Raw genomic sequence first — 18,278 nt, 5'->3', positions numbered from 1 at the left:
GAACACTACACATCCAAACAGTTCAAACTGATGTTCAGAAGTTGGTGCATACTTCCATAGCTTTGGTGTGGGCTGCCTAAAGGCAATAGGACAATCACTTTCACAGTATTAAAAGTGCTTGGGATTTACTAAATCGGATTTGATTCCCCAGTTCTTAGACTTGAACCGAAGCTCTAGAAAGCAGAAATATTCTTTTCCCTGGTCCTTCTCTGACTCCACCTCTCAGCATCCTAATTTTTCCACTGATCTAAAAACTGGGAATATTATATATAGTATTCGAATGCCTTTGTGTATTGCTGTGGAATAACATCTGAAAAGCTTTTATTTTATTTTTTTCCCAGAAAAAAGAGCTATTGATACATAAAGCATTGTTTCATTTTTATATTCCAGAAGCATGTAATCTCAGAATAACGTGGAATTCTGTACTCCACATGTGCTCCAGTACAAATGTTCTGATTCAAAGTTTGCTCTACTCATTCCAGTTCTTAAGGGCTTGCGAACATTACCCCTTAGATCATGGTTATTATTCCTACTATCACTCTGTGCAGTTAGAGGTGTGACCCATTCACAAAAACCAGATGAACGTACCTGGGTCTTCTGGGATTCCCATTCTCACACAAAAATGTTAGAGCTGAATTGGCACTTTCCCTTTGATAACTCAGTAAGGGGACAGGTTCCTTCAGGATTCCTGGAGGAAAACAAAATATAATTCAGATGCTACTTTTATTTTTTTTTTTAAATGTGTGTTTCAGTAACTGTTTTTTAAAGGAGAACGGAATATTTAGGACTCAGCAGGTTTATGCAGCTCCTGATAAGCTTTCTACATCCTTGCTTCAAATTAAAATAATTTACATGTTAGGTCTTTAAATGGGACCTTGGGATAGAAAGCTACTAGAATAAGAAGAGACATCCGGAATTCTTCCCAAACAGCTCTCCCAGGCTCACCACCCAGGTGCATAAGCATTAATTTGCTGCCAGCTACCTTTAACTGAACATCATAGCACTGCTGATCTGAGCTCACAGGATGAATGCTTGCTTGTTCTCTGCAATAAAAAAAAAAAGTCCTGTAGTAAGTTACAATGAGATTAGCTGAAGTGAACCTTGGCTCAAATTAGTAAGACAGAACTGGAAAAATGTCTCTTACCTATTTGCACAGCCTCTTCAATAATCTTTTTATTCAGATCCGTGGCTCTCTGATCTGTTACTATGGCTACATCTTTCTCCAAGGCCTGCAACATGGCCGCAATAGCAAGGGCTCCTGGGGGCCCGTCGTTCTCTTCTGGTGGCTCGTAATTGAAGTGGGTGGGAAACCCGGTGGTTATCAACACAGACCGAGCATGGGACAGGGACAGGCAGGTCTTCAGCAGCTCACCAGGGCGGAGTAAATGAACGATGCCCCGATTGCCTAGGGAAGTATTTTTAGAGACTTATTTAATTATCAATGTTACAGAAGCGTACTGCTGTCATTACTCTCTTTCTGAAGTTTCTGTCTGGACAAATCCATGTACTTTAATGACATAATATGGGGGAAAAGGGAAGGAAAAAAAAAAAAAAGGAAAGGAAGAAGAAAAACTTCTGGTCAAGGCAGGAATTGGGCTGATTTCCTCAGGAAACCTAAGAAGGTGTAGGATATGAGTAATGAGGGGAGCGAGCTGTGCTTCCAGGTTAAGAATTTCAGTTAACTGGGGTTTTGGAAATGACTATACTAGCATTTCTAGGTACTGGTGTAAATAACTTGTTTTGTTTTTCTTTTTTTTCCTAAGAAGAGTTTATTGAACATTGTTTTCCTTCTTTTCACCCTCTGCTTTCCTCTGATCTGTGATCATGCTGGACCACATCTAACTACTGAAGCTAGATTAATACTTAGCTTCCCACGATTTACAGAAGGTTCAGTGCAGACCTCAGATAAGTAAGCTGGTTCTTTATCTCTGCTTAACTCCATTCCCTCAGGAAAAAGTTAATTCCCAAATCAATTCAACTTAATGAAATCATGATATTCATGAGCAGATAATGAGAGGCAAGTCTTCACTATTGTTTTCTAGTCTCCTAATATCTTAATCTTTCTGACCCTTTTTTCCTTCTTTCCTATTGTTGAACCTGGTTTCCTCTGTCATTTTCTTAATTCCTCCTACATAATACATAGGCAATACATAGATAAAATGTAGACACTGGACACAGAAGAAAGTTCTCAACAGGACTCGGGTAGAAGGAGGGATATATTAGTTTCTGAGAAGTGTGGTGTTTCAAGTGAGATAAAGTACTATAGCAATGTAGGCACTCTTTTAGCAACAAAATGAGCTAGCTCTGAAGTTAGGTCTCATGTTTCTCCAGAGCGTGGCATTGTGCCATGCTGAACTCCAGAGTGGATAAAAGGAAAGGCTTTGTGAGTAAAAATAAACAGACCCAAATATATTCATGCAGCCAAACCCTGAGCTGGGGAGAGCAGTCTGTTAGCTGCTTTCCACTGCTGCCTGTAAAGGATTTCAGAAAAGTCACGGTAAACTGAAGTCAGGCAGAAGGGTCTAATTCAATACATATTTTAGGAATGGCTATGCTATCCTCTTTGGCTTTTAATCCTTTATTCTCCTCTCTTCCTTTATACACACACACACAGCCCTATCTTTCAACGTTCCCTTGAGATCAGGTCACTTTGGTCCATCACACAAGATCTCAGTGACAAATATGTCAGCAGAGCTTCGTGTAATTCCACCCATCAGAGAGGGATGCTTGAAAAACACATGCAACTACTAGAATATCCCAGTAAGAAAACATTAGTCATGAATATATTAAAGAAACATGTTGTTTACTCAACAGTGAATGCGTACATAGCTGCTATAAGCACGCTGAGATGCCCTGTACTTTACATATCAATTTCAGATTTATTCAGTAAACATTTCTTATTCCCTGTGTGCTCTCTAGTCTGTGTGTGTTCCCTCTAGTCTGCTGTAAACAGAAAAGCTTCTGTGTACTTTGAGAGAACACAGTAATCAAACTTCTGTGTTCCTCTACTGATGAAGTTGAAGGGTTTAAGTCAAACTCTGGTATTAAATATCACCATGCAAAATAAAACACCAAGTTACGCTAACAAATATATTTTTTTTAAGATTTAAGTTGTCTTTGTTTTTATTGCATTCTTTAAATTTGTGGATAGCTGTACAAACAGGGCCATTCATATCTACCTCATAACCAATCTGTCAAAGTAAGATTTTTTTTGTTTGTTTTTACCTGGATCTATTCCAATTAGGCTCTCTAGAGTCTTTATCTTTTTTGCTGCTTCTGCTGACACCATACTATAATGCAAAGGATCTTGTGAAATGCAATGGACTTGTGGGACTTCTCTTGAGGATCTGAGTGCAAATCTGTCATTCTTTAGGTCAGTATTGAACATGTAGCCAAAAGAATGAGTAAAAGCCAACGGAGATCCTAAAACAGATAAAACAAAAAACAATCCCACAAACTTCAATTTAAACATGCAATTAAACAATGTTTTGTTATTGCAATAGATCAAAATATCAGAGAGATAAAAATCACAAGAAGCTATTTAACAACACAGAATCCCTGTCTGATGAGACTTATAAAATAGGTGGTATTTTAAGATGTATTGCAGCAGTACAAACACTTTGAGGAAAGAAATGTGTGTGTGTGTGTGTGTGTGTGTGTATGTATATATATATATATATATATATATATATATATATATATATATATATGAAAATGTTTTCACTTCTGAAAAGCTCATGTGGGTAGTTGAGATCAGGTTTTTCTACACTACCATCTCTGATATCTGCCTGAGGCAATTCAGGAACTGACAACTGGTACCCTTCAAGGAAGCCAGTCAGGAATTGGCAAGTCTGAAAACTAAGTTTGATATGCGTAAGCTAAGAATAAGTTAATGCTAAAGTTTTCATAGTGTGTTGGTGATGTTGTTTCTGTAAATATTAATTAATTGCCTAAGTTCTAGATGGTTTCCATGTCTCTCTATACCTCTGAATATAATTTTAATAGTGATATGACAAAACTGTGTTAACTACTACTTGCTGGAAAGTAGTTGTTGACTAAGAAGATGGAAATTGCATCTTTGCACAGCATCTTGTCTATCTAGCTAGGACAGCTATAAACAGGCAAGGAATGATAACAAAAGTTCTCTTTGCAAGAGAACAAGAAGAGGGAATCTGAGAAACACTAAAACCCTGGTGAGCAATAAGCTTATTCAGATCTGACGGCATGTTACCTCCTTAATCTGAAAATACTTTATATTAATTCTGGAAGCCTTGATACTTGACCTACATAATACTTGATTTGCTAAAATGGGTGTGTTTTTGCATAAATCACATCAGGCATACTTAAACAAGCAAAATATTACTTTGTTAGGATGGTGGAAAGGGAGAAGATGTTCTTGCTCTGTGCTGGATCTGTTGGGAATACGTGGGCCACAATTTAAAGGAAAATAGAAAATGTGGTCACTGGGGCTTAATATGCCTCACCAAACCACATGAATAGACAACATATTCATGAAGCTAGCAATGACTTGGATTTTGATAGATCAGTGACTTGGAGCAATATAATGCTATCACTATAGTTTAGTTGAGTTTTCTTGCCCTTTGAACTCACATCTGCTGTAAAAGACTGGGTAAAGCACAGCATAATAACTTTTTACAGAGGGTAAGGCTTCCATTATATAAAGTGTGTCACATAAACTTCATTTTGAGACAAAAACTAAAACTTAAAAATTCTTCATGAAACAATAACAAAATCTTTTTCCACGTCAGTCTAGTTGCCCACTCTTGACAAAATATATTCCTGGCTGCTTTTCTTGGTTTTCCCATTTATTATTGTTTTATATCAGTGTAATACAAAATAATATTTCAAAACTAAGAAATAAAAAACATGTTTTGATGCTGCCAGAGCCATCTCTCTCTCGCTCTCTCTCTCTTTCACACACGCACGCACACACGAGACTGAAAGATGACTTTAAGAGTTTCCAAAGACAGTACATACTGCAGTTGATGACTGCTTCTATTCCTGTGACACTGCAGGCCCAAAACACTGGGATATCACCAGGTTGAAGGTGAACTGAATCTCCGTAGTCTGGCTTGGAAAGATCTTGTATTCCCAACAGACCTGTCATTGACCAATATAAACTCATCATAGATTTCAGTCAAGCAGTAATATTACAGAAGGTGAGAGCGGGACCCCAGATCCTACCCGGTGATACTGAGAATAATGGCAGTGGCAAATCCCACTGAAGTGGCATATTTAGTTTGCTCTGAGTGCATGTTCTCAGAACCTGAGCCGTCTTTTTTCCCCTTTTTGTACATGACATCAGTAAAAATGTGTTCACTTCACTGTTGCAGCAAAATACAAACAAGATGTGCATGTTGAATTCCCAAGAAATTATGCGTCTTTTCTCTCAACATAAGAATTGCAACAGCAGCAAGCAGGAATAAACTAGTGCAATGCAAAATGGGCTGTTTCTAGAACATGTCCTGATCCCTTAGCTTCCTGCATTATTTAGCTAAAGAAAAGAGAATCTCTTATCTCTCTGGGGTGGGTAAGTACATCTCACTCTTAGCCAGCTTTCACTAAGTTGTCTTTTCCTTTAACACCTACTTGCAGCATTCTAGGTCATTCATTTACCTTTTTTCTTTTTATTATTATTTTTTATCTTAAAAATAAATACGCCAGGGTGACCCTCACTTACCCAATCTCTACTCAAAGTAATGAATTATTACTAGTTCCTCAGGTTTAAGCACTAAGACCCAATACATTACTGCAGTGTACTGTTACCAGTGGCATCACTTTCCATGCCATGCAATGCGATCTGGCTGTGTATGCAGCTCATGAGCCCACTGACTGACAAATTCCTGTCATTCACACACATCCACCCATACTTCTCCCCGTGCCATCAATCTCTTTTCTACCCTGTCTCTGGAATCCCTGGCAACAAGAAAGCATTCAAATATAAATGAAACTGCATACATTTTAGAAAAATTCAACTACACTTTTTACCAAAAGCACTCTTGATATGTAGCTGCCATTGTTCAAGAATTCCATGTATTGCACTCAGTCAAAAACTACCTTTTCTTTTTCTTTTTCTCCTCTAATTGAGGTTTGTAGCCACTAAAATAATCAAAAGATAACAATATAGTGGGGCAGGTATTTTAGTCCTAACACTTCCCATGGCTTCCCCTCCATCACTTTTATTTTTATTTTTTAATTGATAATAAAGCCCACAGGGAATGAAATATGGAAAGTACTGACCAGGGTTACCCATGTGAATTGGTGCTCCAGGAGCTTCTTTTAATTCAGATGTTGCTAGCACAGCTGCTTCCAATTTGCTCTCAGGAATTGGTCTCATTGCCACAACTAAGTTGCAGCAAAAATTAGAAATACTGTAGCATGGTACAGCTGTCTGGCAGTTAAAAAGAACCAAAAGTATTAGAGGAAATAAGCCAAATAATATTCATTTCAAATCCTTTGAAAAAAAAAATTCTTTCTTTTAAGATTCAGAAGTGAGATCTACCATCCTTAAGCTTCTCCATATAGACCACTAAATGCTCTATGCCACGTGTTTTTTGCTGTACGCAACATACAGGATGAGCTCTGCATATTCAGAATATTGCCAGAAAATCATTTTGTACATCCTATACGGAAAGTGAAAAACTAACAAAGTATCATAGTGACAAGTCAATTTGGTTTGAATCTATTCTCTCTACTGGAATTCAGAGAAACTATGATGTTCAATAACACGTGAGGGTCAGGACTGCTAACTGGCAGTCCTTTACTGCAGAACCAGTGTGTCAGTTCTTCGCATAAAAGAAGTCTTTTGTGCCTCTAGGGAAGATCTGTGGAATTCATCATCCTTATTCACTGGGATGCCGCAACACCTTTTCTATTCAGGAATAAAGCAGCCAAGGTTGTTAGAAGTAATTTTCTGATATATAACATTGCATTTGAATATAAGTGAGAGATATAGGCAGCAACAGCTGCGTATAAAATGTTTGTTAATTTTTTGATAACAATTACACCTGTCACTGAGTAAATGCACTATCTAGTTCTTCACACTATTTTCGTGCTATAAGCAGTGATATTCTCCTAATTCTAAAATGTTAAAAGCAAATACGTAGTGGTATTCTTTTTTCTTTAAGCTTGGGTAAAGGTCTCACATGAAGCATATCTGCTCCTTCAGTTTGACCAGCAGTACAGTAAAAGACGGCCAAATGATAACATTCATTTACTAGAACAGCACACTAGCTGTGTGAAAAAGGCATTCAGACGTATTTGAAAGTGTTCTTAATATTAAAGAGTCTACCCACTAGAGTCAGAATTATACTAGGAATTCTGCCAGCAGTTAAATCTTCACTATATATACTTTCTTACAGTTTTCATGCTATGGTAGACATTTTTCAGGAACAACTGTCCCAGAGGCCTGGATTCCTACCACCTGTGCAGTATAAAGGCTCTACAGCCATAGGAAAAATCCAACACGTGAACGTCATACTTGCAGAACAAACTGTGGCTATGATGGTTCATAACACATAATATTGCTGCTAACTAGAAATAGTGTAGAGAGTGGGACATGCATTAAAGTTGAGCGGCGACAGTACATGGGTCATCAGTTGAAACTGAGAAGGAAACTAGGACTAAATTCAAATGAAATGGCTGCCGTGGCACACAGGGAGAAAAAACTGACACTGAAAAAGAATAAAATACATATTCAGCCTTGTAAGAAGTTGAGAAAAGCACTGATCTGCTGCTGGGCATATTTTATCTCATATTTTCATGCACTCAGCACTGGTATCTGACTAAAGCTACTGTGCGGAGTTGAAAAATTTCCGATTCTGAGGGATCAGTGTAGGCACATAATATGAATATGGACAAATAATGAAAAGGTTATAGCAAAGAAGACGTCTGTCTGTGCATCCTTACCTTATACATACTTATGTTACATTTCTGTTCAATATTTCTTACAGGAATGCCAGCAGCTTGGAGTACTTTCTCAAAATTAGAGCTGCAGCCTAAATAGAAAGCCACCATGTCCTTCAGCTGTTCAGAATAATCCTTTAGACTTCTTAGAGATCCAGTAAAAGCTCCGTGCTCATACTTTCTGTACTGCAGGCAGTCAGTTCTAGTGAAATAAGTTGTCACAGCTTTATCATATTTTGTGAAAATACGTATGACAAAACTTATTAAAAATTATTATTAAATTGCTCACTTTAAGACACTATCAAGCCACAAGATATAGCTTACTTTATCCATTTCATTTCTTTCTGAGAAACGGTGGGGAAAAAAAAATAGTATTTGCAACAGGAGACCCTCAGAAATATCATATAGCCACTACGCCTGTGTTAATACTAAACAAAAGAGAGGCAAAACATTACAATTTAATTCTTCTCAGACTGCAGAATTGTAAGAAATTTCATAGAAGTTCCCTTTTGCTTTAGAGAAATACGTGCAGTACTGATAATTATGGTAATATATTTCTCATGAACAGAACGATCAGGCTGATTCTATCCTGTAATATTCACACACAGTTTTCACTTAAAGGTGTAACTCCAAGAAAATAAACTCATTTAAAATGTATACAAGCACAGGCAGGTTATTCTCTGAAACACTGATTTTTCCTAATCACCATCAGCACTCGCTGCAGAACTTTGACAGATAGAGTCAGTCTGTATTTACCTGGTATCAGAATCACTACTCAGAGAAGGACACTTCCATTCCCCTGGTTTACTTCTGTACAGCAGTGGCAGTGCTCCACTGTTTGCGTGGCAGAACTTCTCGAAGTCATCAGCCAGGGACTTGTGCAGAATCACCACACTGGCCTGTTTATAGCCTGGAATTGTGAAATTGTTCAATGTAGAATTTAATGCCAAGCTGCAAACTGTGGCCCCTAAAACAGTAAACTTCTGGTACAGCGTCCACATGCAGCCCAATTCTTACAGTGTGGTTGTCCAACCTTTTGGCTTGCCTGGGTTTAGTGAAGAGAAATTGTCAGAAAATATGTAATAGAGTTAATGTATATAAGTAACAAAACTTATTTTTTATTAAAATGTAAAAAACAGCAACAAAAACATAAAACTAGTGGGATATTTGACCTTGTTTTCATGAATCTAATCCATCAGTGTCTTGTTCAGTGAAAGTGGTTGCAATTCTCAGTGAGCTCTCAAGGTGCTGCTCAGAGATTTTTGGTAAAATATTACTCCTCCTGTGCTTCATCCTTAAGATCAGTGGCTCACAAACGTACATGCTGCCAAAAGGCAATGACATGAATAAGGCATGATTGTAAAGCATGGGGTATTTTTTTCTGCTAAGGCAGGTCATATTGTGTCTCTTTACTAGACATTCATCAAATTCTTCTTTGAGTTGAATGTCTGATTGCAACTCTACAAATGTTTGAAAATGTGCAAATAATGCATTTATTTCAACTGAAAATGGAATCTCAGATATATATTAAAAAAATGAGGCTTTTTCTGGAAATCTTGAAATCTATTATCAAATTCATTTATTGCAACTGAAAGCAAGGGTGCATATTCTTTCTTTTCACAGGCCTGTGTTAATCCAACACATCAAAATACATGAAATTATTTGCTGTAACCTGAGCTCACCATAAGTTAAATTTCATTTTGAGCTCCATTATGGTTTGAAACAGATAAGATGATAACAGATAGCACAGATAAGTTGATTTTCACCTTGAGAAGATGCATGTTTAACTCATTTAAATCCACCAAAAATGATAAATCTGTGAGCCATTTTTCATCCTCAATTTCTGGCACAAGTTTTCCTTTTGATTCCATAAATGACTTGATTTCATTTCACAAATCATGAAATCTTTTTAGCATTTTTATCCTGACTTAGCCACCTTCATTCAGAAAAAGTAAATGATGACCTCATAATCAGCATTTGTACATTTAAGGGACTCCTGGAACTGATGATGATCCAACCCATTGGACTTCATGAAATTTAGAGCTTTGATGATGATTTGCATGACATAATCCATTTTTAAAGCTTTCACACATAAATTTTCTTGATGTTCAATGCAGTGATATTTCATCAAACATGATCTGCCAGTGGCAATTGTATCATGTTAATTTTTGAAGTCACTCTTTAAGCAACCATTGCTGGGGCACCATCAGCAGCGATACCAGATATGTTGACAAGGGTTGAAGAAAATCACTTTAGTGTAATTTTTACTGCTTCATACAAATCAAGAGATTTAGTTGTGTCTTTTAATGGTACAAAAGAAGCCATTTCTTCAGTGACATTATATTCATCATCAGTACCTCCAATGAAAATGGCAGGTTGAGCCATATATGTAGCATCGGTACTTTCATCTATTGTCAAAGCATAACATTCAAAATTAGCAGCTTTACCCCTCAAAGTTCTTTTGATAGATTTTCCTATTTCTTCAGTTTGCCTGGCTGCAGCCTGGAGATACAAACTGATTGTAGAAAAATCTGGTTTTTATCAGGACGTGTTGTATCTGCCATACTTTCCATGCATTGCTAAACAAACTCAACATCAGTATACGGTATTTTCTCCCCCCCCCCAATCAGATTTGCTACCATGTAATCGCTTTTATAACAGAGTCCCTTTGAGTTTTAACTTTTTAGAAAAGATTTTGTTGAGATGACAGGCCTGTTTTCAGTTCTGTTATTTTGTCTTTATGAAGCGTTCGTTGATATGCATCAAACCTGGCAGCATGTTTTTGCAGATAATGTCTTTTCAAATTGTAATCTTTGAAAACTGACACTATTTCCTTACAAATTAAGTGTAGTGCCATACTATTTGTCTTGAAAAAAAAGTACCTATCTGTCCTATGGGTGTGCATCTGGGCCAGAGCTGCTGCCATGATGGCATGGGGGAGGGGGAGGCCGTAGTGCAAGCTGTGCCAAGCCAGCTGTGGGCTGTGGGTTGGACATGTCTGACTTGGTATGGAATTCTACATTGAGCTGCAGTTAAACGGACAGAATTACAGCTCATGAATAATCTGTTGCCTCTCACACTGAATCTTGGGCATTGCTACTATTTCTAGTTAAAAAAAAATACACAGATAAAAAAAATATATCAAAATTCACAAAATGAACAGAACTGGTACACTTTCTTCACTTAGAATCAACTTTGACTTAAAAAGTTGCTGACTACTTGCATGCAACTGGTTCTAAAGACATTCATACTTTTTGCAATGTGTATCAGTGTGTCTTGGGAAGTTATTACTGTGTCAGACAGCAGACAGACAAGTAAGAGGCTGTGCAGAAGCTCCCACTTTCCTATAGACTATGGTAGTCTGTCATCCAAGAGGCAGTTGAAATCAATGATCTTCTTTAAAACCTGTAGAAATCAGCCAAATCCTACTTTTAACCAAAGCTAACCAAGAAACCAAAAGATAAAACGCTGTTCCTGATGGAAAAATGTAAAAGTAAGGCTTAAACTGAGGCAAGCATGTATTTGCATACTGAACACGGCCACGAACTGCTCCTTTGGGACTATTCAGCACAAAAATTCATTTTATTACTAACAGAAGTTACTAAATACAGAAATAGCTTCTTGCTAAATACAGAAATTTGTTTTTGTTAAATAAACATACTAAATATACCACAGAATAAAAGACTACTTTTAGTTACCCTACAGCCTCATTCCCTACTGCCCATGTGAAATCTACAGGCACTTTCTACTGTGCTGATTACATTCACAGATTCTTAAAATTATGGCTTTAGTCAGTGAATTCAACTTGAAGAGAACTGAATTTGAAATGCTATTCACTTCTGTCAGACAGAATCTGTAGGCAATTTCCAGGAATACTCTAAAGTCAGGAAGCTTTTTTTTTTTTTTTACCAACTCTTAGATAACTTTATTCTTCCTCCTGATAACTATCCTTACTTTTTTTAATAATGAAAAGGTATTTTTCACTTCTCGTATCGGCTGAAGTATATACTTGCATTATGTATCCATCATTAGGAATATATTCCTGAACAGTGTTAGTTAAGCTGGACATGCTGATCAATTAAGGCATGAGTTCAACACACTGTTGCCTCAGTTCAGAGAAATTTTGAAAGAGTTTTTAGTTTATTCTGTGGATGACAGTGAAGGCAATGAGAAATAGTTGCTTTAGAAGTATAGTGCAACAAATGAAGCAGAAAAACGCTTCTGTGACCGTGCATCTAAGTAAATGCGCTAAGTAAAGCAAGGTCTGTGATGAATGCATTATGTGACCTAATAAATGTGTTGATAATGTGTGTAAGGAAAGCCAGATTTAGTTTTTTTCAGATATTTTCTGCATCCATAAGTTCTCACTGACATAACAAAGTGCTGAAGAATATACTACAGCTTTGAAAACTTGTGTTTTATATACTTGTCCAAGAGTATACTTGTTCAAGTACTTTACATGTGTAGGATGATACATTTTCTGTAATAAAGCTTTGTGATTTAAGAACACAATGTCAGGTAGATATAATGTGATTTTAAAAACATCCAAGCAAGTTAAGAATGTAAGTCAACTTGACATTTCTTCTCATTTACTTCATTGCTTTTGAGAATCCTACTTTCCTTTGTAAACATTGTGAACAGGAAAAGAAAAAATATATGTAAAACTATTGCTATGAATCCAAAACAGAATCTGTCTCCACACAGAGCTGTTAGGTCGCCTTACCTTCTGCCATTCCAGAGATATTACTAATACGAAGTCTGTTGCAATGAATTATTCTTCTTCGTGCATGTGGAAGGAGAGATTTCAAACCTCCAGTCAAAAGCATCTGTTCAGCCTTAACAGAAAGATGTTAGTTACATATTTAAAAACTTTTTTAAACATTTTAAATTGCTGGAGAACTTGATTTCAATTTCCTCCTCATGCCCCAGACAAAGATTATTATCACTCAGAAATTCCTGCTTATAACCCAACAGGCAAATCAAAGTTAGAAGGTTACTTCATTAACATTTTCTGATTAAATGCGAAGTGAATCTTTCAATAAATTTGCCAGAGATGTGCACATTAATATTCTGGATAAAAAGCCATGTTTTGCTAGCCTGCAATGTAAGAAACATTTCTTTCTTTGTAGTTAAATCTTTGTTTTCTGGACTATTCACTCTTCCAAAATTTGCTATGTTCTTAGAATTGCCAAAATATAAATGGATTAACTTACCAAGCTACAATCTATAATATTACTTCTCTGTTGAAAATGCTTTCAGACAATTAGCAATGCAACCTTGTGGTAAAAAGAGAACCACGTTCAGAAAATATCATTTTAATGTATTTCACATCTATTATACTTTTCAAATATTCATTATGTAGAAGTGAATACTCCTGTGGCTATTGTTCCACTGAGAAAACAAACGTGTAGAGGTTTAAGTCACACTTCATTCAATCTGGAGAAGGAATAGAGATAAGTACCCTAATTACAATCTTACTCTTTTGACGTATACTGGAGATTAAAAATGTGTATTTCTACAGTATTGTTAAAGTTGAAATGTTTTTATCTTAACCTAAACTATCCAGAATTAAAAAGCATTTATCATACTGCTGTAAAGAAGAAGTAAAATGTATTTCAGAGTAAAATAATAATTTGGCTTCTTATGATTTTAACCTTGGCTGCTTTTCATGATCTGATTCAGAGATAATGTGTTTGTTTACTTAGAGTGAGCATATGATTAGATAAAGAAACCGAACTATCCTCCAAGCAACTGAATTATCCTTCAGGTTTTTCTTTAATTCAGGAGAAGCCATTCTTGATGTCAGTCATGAGAAGCAACAACGATGATTCCCTTTTGCTCAGGGACATGATTTAGCAGAGGGTCGTTGCAGTTAGGGTAGTATGGTTACGTTGGGGTTGGACTTAATGGTTTTTAAGATCTTTTCTGACCTGAGCAATTCTATGATTCTGTGATAGAATATGTGTTACTTTTTTAAAAGGTGACAGTAAATTAATGTGCAATGAGATGTTACAACCTTCCAGCAAAAGTTAACTTTGCTGTTAAAGATCCATATTTTTTTTTGTACTGTAACTATGATTGCAGAAGTTTTCACTCCATAGTGGGGTTGAATGCATTTGAGCCACTTCATTATGAAAATGTGTACCTCTGAGTAACTCATACCTTAATTAACTTGAAGAAAGAGCAATGATGTATTTTGACTGAAATTAAATTCTTATCATAGGTTGTTTGTCCAAAATATTTCCCAAAGCTTGCAGAATTCTGAGAGGTTAAGTTGGGTTAAGTAAGCTTTGTATCTAGACTTCAAAAATCTTTAATTCTTAATTCTGAAATGTTTACGTAACATTGTCAGCCAAAAGAAATAAGCTTGCACTTTTTTCTTGAACTCTAGCTTACTGCTTTCTCACTCATCCCATCTTCTCTGCTTTTACATATCAATCTATATGCCAATAAACAATTGTCTTCATTGCAAAACTGTGAACAATTCCAAGTGCATATTTTTAAGATAATAGGAATGTGAATAGAGAAATGTGGCTGAGTTCTGATCCAGGCCCATAAATGCCTGTAATATTTTTACTGCAAAGAGAATTTCTAACACCAATCTGGAATTATACATTCAGCCAGATGTACACAAGAGATCCTTTGTTTCTAAGAATCTTTGAAAACATCTTAAGAACTTAAGAACTACCAGTTTACTTGGATCTGAAGGACAGTCTGAAGTTCAGGAAACTAGTTTGGGACAAAAGCTGTCTTCAGCTCAGTATCTTGCCACAAATTCCCCAGTGAGAAGTTAGGCAAGCCTGATCCTCAGTGCACAGAATTTATGCACAGTAGCAGAAATCAAGATGCCCATGGTATTCTATTAGCAAACATTTAGGCACCTAAAACTTTTAGATTCATAAAGGTATAAGTGGATAGCAAGCTATTTGACTATGACTATCAGTAGTGTCAAAATGCTGGCTCTAAATACCTTATGGAAACTCTTGACCTTGTAGTTTCAATCTGTGAATACTGCCCCTAGCTACACAGCAAGATATATTGTTGATGAACTGGTTAGGAAGTGAGTAATTTAAAAATTACCTTTGTATAAAAGCAGGATGACTCACCTATTTCAGATGAGGCAGAAAACACACCTTACAACCATTTGTGATCACTGAGGTCCCTGTGTTGATTTTATAAAACTATAGGGAAAGTCTCCTCTAGGATAAAATTTTGACCTATAACTTTAGATCACTGTATTTGCTCTATAATGTCAGTAATAGATTGTTTCTGCTTATTTATTTGTCACTGAACTTGGAGAGACAATAAAAACTGTCAGATGCTTACAGTAAAAATGTAGCTTTTGCTATCTGACTTCCTCAGGAATGGCTAATTTCTGCATACTATGCATAGTATGTTGCTTCCCTATGCTATGGGGCACGCTTAAGTTCAGATTCCTCAACCATCTCCAAGACCACCTGGAAAAGAGCATGAGGACAAAATGACCATGGCCTGTTTGGGATAACAAGGGGAAAGTACCATGATTACTCAGGTCTTATAGCACCTTCTCCACTTTGTCCCATCAGGATGTCTAACAAGGAGAAACTGTCTTTGTGGGACTTGTGAATAGCTCACTAACTAAATAGTCTAGTAGGGCTGTTAATCAGTAACCAGCACATGTTCCTTGGCCCAGCTTTTTCAACTCCTTTTATTTTGTTCTGAAATAGTTTCAAGTAACAGTACCAGGTACCTCACAGAGATGTGATGGATCCTGGTACGGATAAGAGAAGGTGCAGGATTAGAGTTAAGAAGCCTTTAAGATGCTAACAGGGCCTATGAAATGACTGTTGTGCCTGAGGGCATTCTATGCAGTGTTTCTCCAGGATGCTGAGGTGCCATGATCACTTTTAAATAACCATGTTTTTTTAAACATGGTTTCGCATTAGAAGCACAACTTACTATTTCATGTGTATGTGTAGTGTTATATACTGAACCTAAAGAATGACTATTAAAACACTTTATTGTCTTTAGCCATTAAAATGGCACCCACTACTGATGTGGGGACCCTGCCACATTCTGAGCTGCGCTCCTGTATCTCGACAAGCAAGGTGGAAACAGTATTGTATTTAAATGACATTGTTTTTTAAAAATATATACAGATTCAGGAAAAAAAAAAACCTTTTCTTTCCATCACAGTGATGATCAGAAAGGTTTGGTGAAAGTTCTAAACAAGTCTTGGATGTGGCTTTACGAAGTTTAATATAAAATATCATTTGACATGTTCTAGTGGGGAAATACTGGTGGTAGGTGGATGGCTGGATGGGATGACCTTGGAGGTCTTTTCCAACCTTGGTGATTCTATGATTAAGTATAAATCTGTATAGCACCACTCAACTTCAGTGGAGTTGGGTGGACAAATACAACCTGATTATCTTGGCCCCATTTATTTACAGACTGCACCATTTTCTAGGCAAAAAATGATCTTCGGGAAGGCTAGATTCAAAAAATATTTTTGAATACAGAAACTCTGATCAATTCTTGCCAAGAGAAACACCAAGCCAGTAACTGTTTTTGCATGTAGTTTTATCACCCTTGTGGGGTACTGGGTGACTGTGAGCAATGAGGTGCTCATCTTTGACATCATTAGAATGGGTTCTAAGTGTAGTAGAACTGGTTCTTAGAGTCATCTTTATCATTCATTGTAAGGAATGTGCTCTTTTTCCGTTGGATCTCACAATTCATGGTAGGTAAAAGGCATATTACTTTATCCTGCTAAAAAACTTGGTGTTCTCCAGTGGGGTACCCTTCCCTGGCGGATCACTTAGTAATTAATTAGTTTTTAACTTTAAGCCTTATCTACTAACAAAGTTAGAAGCATAGAATCATAGAATCACCAAGGTTGGAAAAGACCCACAGGATCACCCAGTCCAACCATCCACCCATCACCAATAGTTAGTTACTGTTTACCAAGGTAAGAGTTAAATATTCTACACCTGTACTTGGACAAAGTTACCAGCATCCACATATCTTTGCCAAATAATCTCCAACCCAACGTGAAGCAAGAAAAATGCAGTTATGGATTGGCTTTAATAATGAGGTAGTCTTATCTTTCACTTGGCCTGTTTGATGGACAGAGTAATCTCCTTCTACCACCCCACTGTATGCACCTCCTGGCCTTTTCCTTCCTGAGCTCAGGCCTCTATCTCACAACTCTAAGTTGGGCTGACCCCCCTGGAGCTTGCTTCCTTGCTCTATCTGACTGCACCTTCTGGCAACATCAGAACTACAATGCTTTCTCTTCTTTCACTAGCTCTTTTCAATTTACATCCTTGCTGTCTTTCTTGGCTGCTCCTCAAACTCTCTCTCTGTTTTCATCCTTAAAACTCACTTTTCCTATTCTTGTTCTGAAACAATGTAATCTAACTTCATAAATTAAAAAACAAAACAAAAACACAACACAATAAATACACTAATGCTTTTGTACACTTTTAAGATGCAGACTCCACTGAACCTCAGTATCAGCATCAATATGTGTGTATATATATATGTAGATATATATATGTATGCTCTCCTAATATTACAGATGATAGGTTTGCATTAAGCATAGCTTTATTTCTATTTCCTCCATTGCATTTGACTAATTTTGTCAGCAGAACAATCAAATATCCTTGCAAAGTTATGTATCTTCACACTAAATTCTTGACTGAACTACGGTTTATAAAGCATTTTTATAATCTGTCAAGTATAATCATTTCTGATATCCTGAAAAAGGAAACCTGTTAAGCAAAGGATTTTATATTACCTTAGAGTTTTCAAAATAAGAAAGTAAATCTGTAGATTTTGCAGATATTTAAATATGAGTGCAGATTCTTTCAAGATCCTCGCTGTAAATTACTCATTACCCAGGAAAATTGGAAAAAAACATTTAAGCGCCAGAAAGATTCGATTCTGAGATGCAGTGGGTGTGTCCATACAGCTGTGCTAAACTACTCCAGATAAAAACTAATCCTTTAGTGTTATTATATTCATATTTGTATTCATATATCCTTCAGAAGCATCAGTGTGACAGTTTTACCTTCACAATTGTCAAGAAAATTTATGAAATAAAATATACATATAGTATTTCTGTAATTTTGAAAATGAATCACCTGAGAATCAACAGCTTGTAAAATGTGCTGCTCATAGCAGTAACATATGAGTCAATCTGAAGACTGGAAATTAGTTTTTAATAGTTTCTGATGTTACAGGTCTGCTTTTTCAGTGGTACCAGTATACATAAGAATATGGTTTAATACAGTAATTTTTCAAAGCATAGAGGCTTGCTTGTAAATAGCCAAAGTCTCTTGTGGAATATAATCTTGCATTTTCCCTGT

The 18,278-nt window shown here is 36.5% G+C and overlaps 2 protein-coding genes across 5 annotated transcripts in view; one reads left to right on the top strand and one right to left on the bottom strand.

Annotated features, from left to right (window-relative positions):
- The window catches only part of RPS6KA5 (ribosomal protein S6 kinase A5), a 133,367-nt gene that overhangs the window by 28,080 nt on the left and 87,009 nt on the right, over nucleotides 1–18,278 (top strand). The window lies entirely within an intron of this gene.
- Nucleotides 1–18,278, bottom strand: part of C14orf159 (C14orf159 homolog) — a 40,281-nt gene that overhangs the window by 8,784 nt on the left and 13,219 nt on the right. For 3 of the 4 annotated variants that reach the window (XM_004941866.5, XM_421319.8, XM_004941865.5), the window contains exons 2-9: nucleotides 12,650–12,761; nucleotides 8,683–8,836; nucleotides 7,930–8,128; nucleotides 6,262–6,412; nucleotides 4,999–5,121; nucleotides 3,226–3,423; nucleotides 1,145–1,405; nucleotides 589–688 (exon numbers count right to left, since the gene is read on the bottom strand). In XM_004941866.5, the coding sequence (XP_004941923.2) occupies nucleotides 589–688; nucleotides 1,145–1,405; nucleotides 3,226–3,423; nucleotides 4,999–5,121; nucleotides 6,262–6,412; nucleotides 7,930–8,128; nucleotides 8,683–8,836; nucleotides 12,650–12,752 (1,289 nt within the window). In that variant the 5' untranslated portion in view covers nucleotides 12,753–12,761. Of the gene's footprint in view, nucleotides 1–588; nucleotides 689–1,144; nucleotides 1,406–3,225; nucleotides 3,424–4,998; nucleotides 5,122–6,261; nucleotides 6,413–7,929; nucleotides 8,129–8,682; nucleotides 8,837–12,649; nucleotides 12,762–13,139; nucleotides 13,203–18,278 lie in introns of all 4 variants that reach the window. The other variant, XM_040701578.2, reaches the window with a different exon arrangement.

The sequence above is a fragment of the Gallus gallus genome, chromosome 5, assembly GCF_016699485.2.
Source record: "Gallus gallus isolate bGalGal1 chromosome 5, bGalGal1.mat.broiler.GRCg7b, whole genome shotgun sequence".
In the NCBI taxonomy this organism is placed as follows: Eukaryota; Metazoa; Chordata; class Aves; order Galliformes; family Phasianidae; genus Gallus; species Gallus gallus.
Note: the sequence above shows the minus strand (reverse complement) of the source record. Positions and strands in the feature narration are given on the sequence as shown.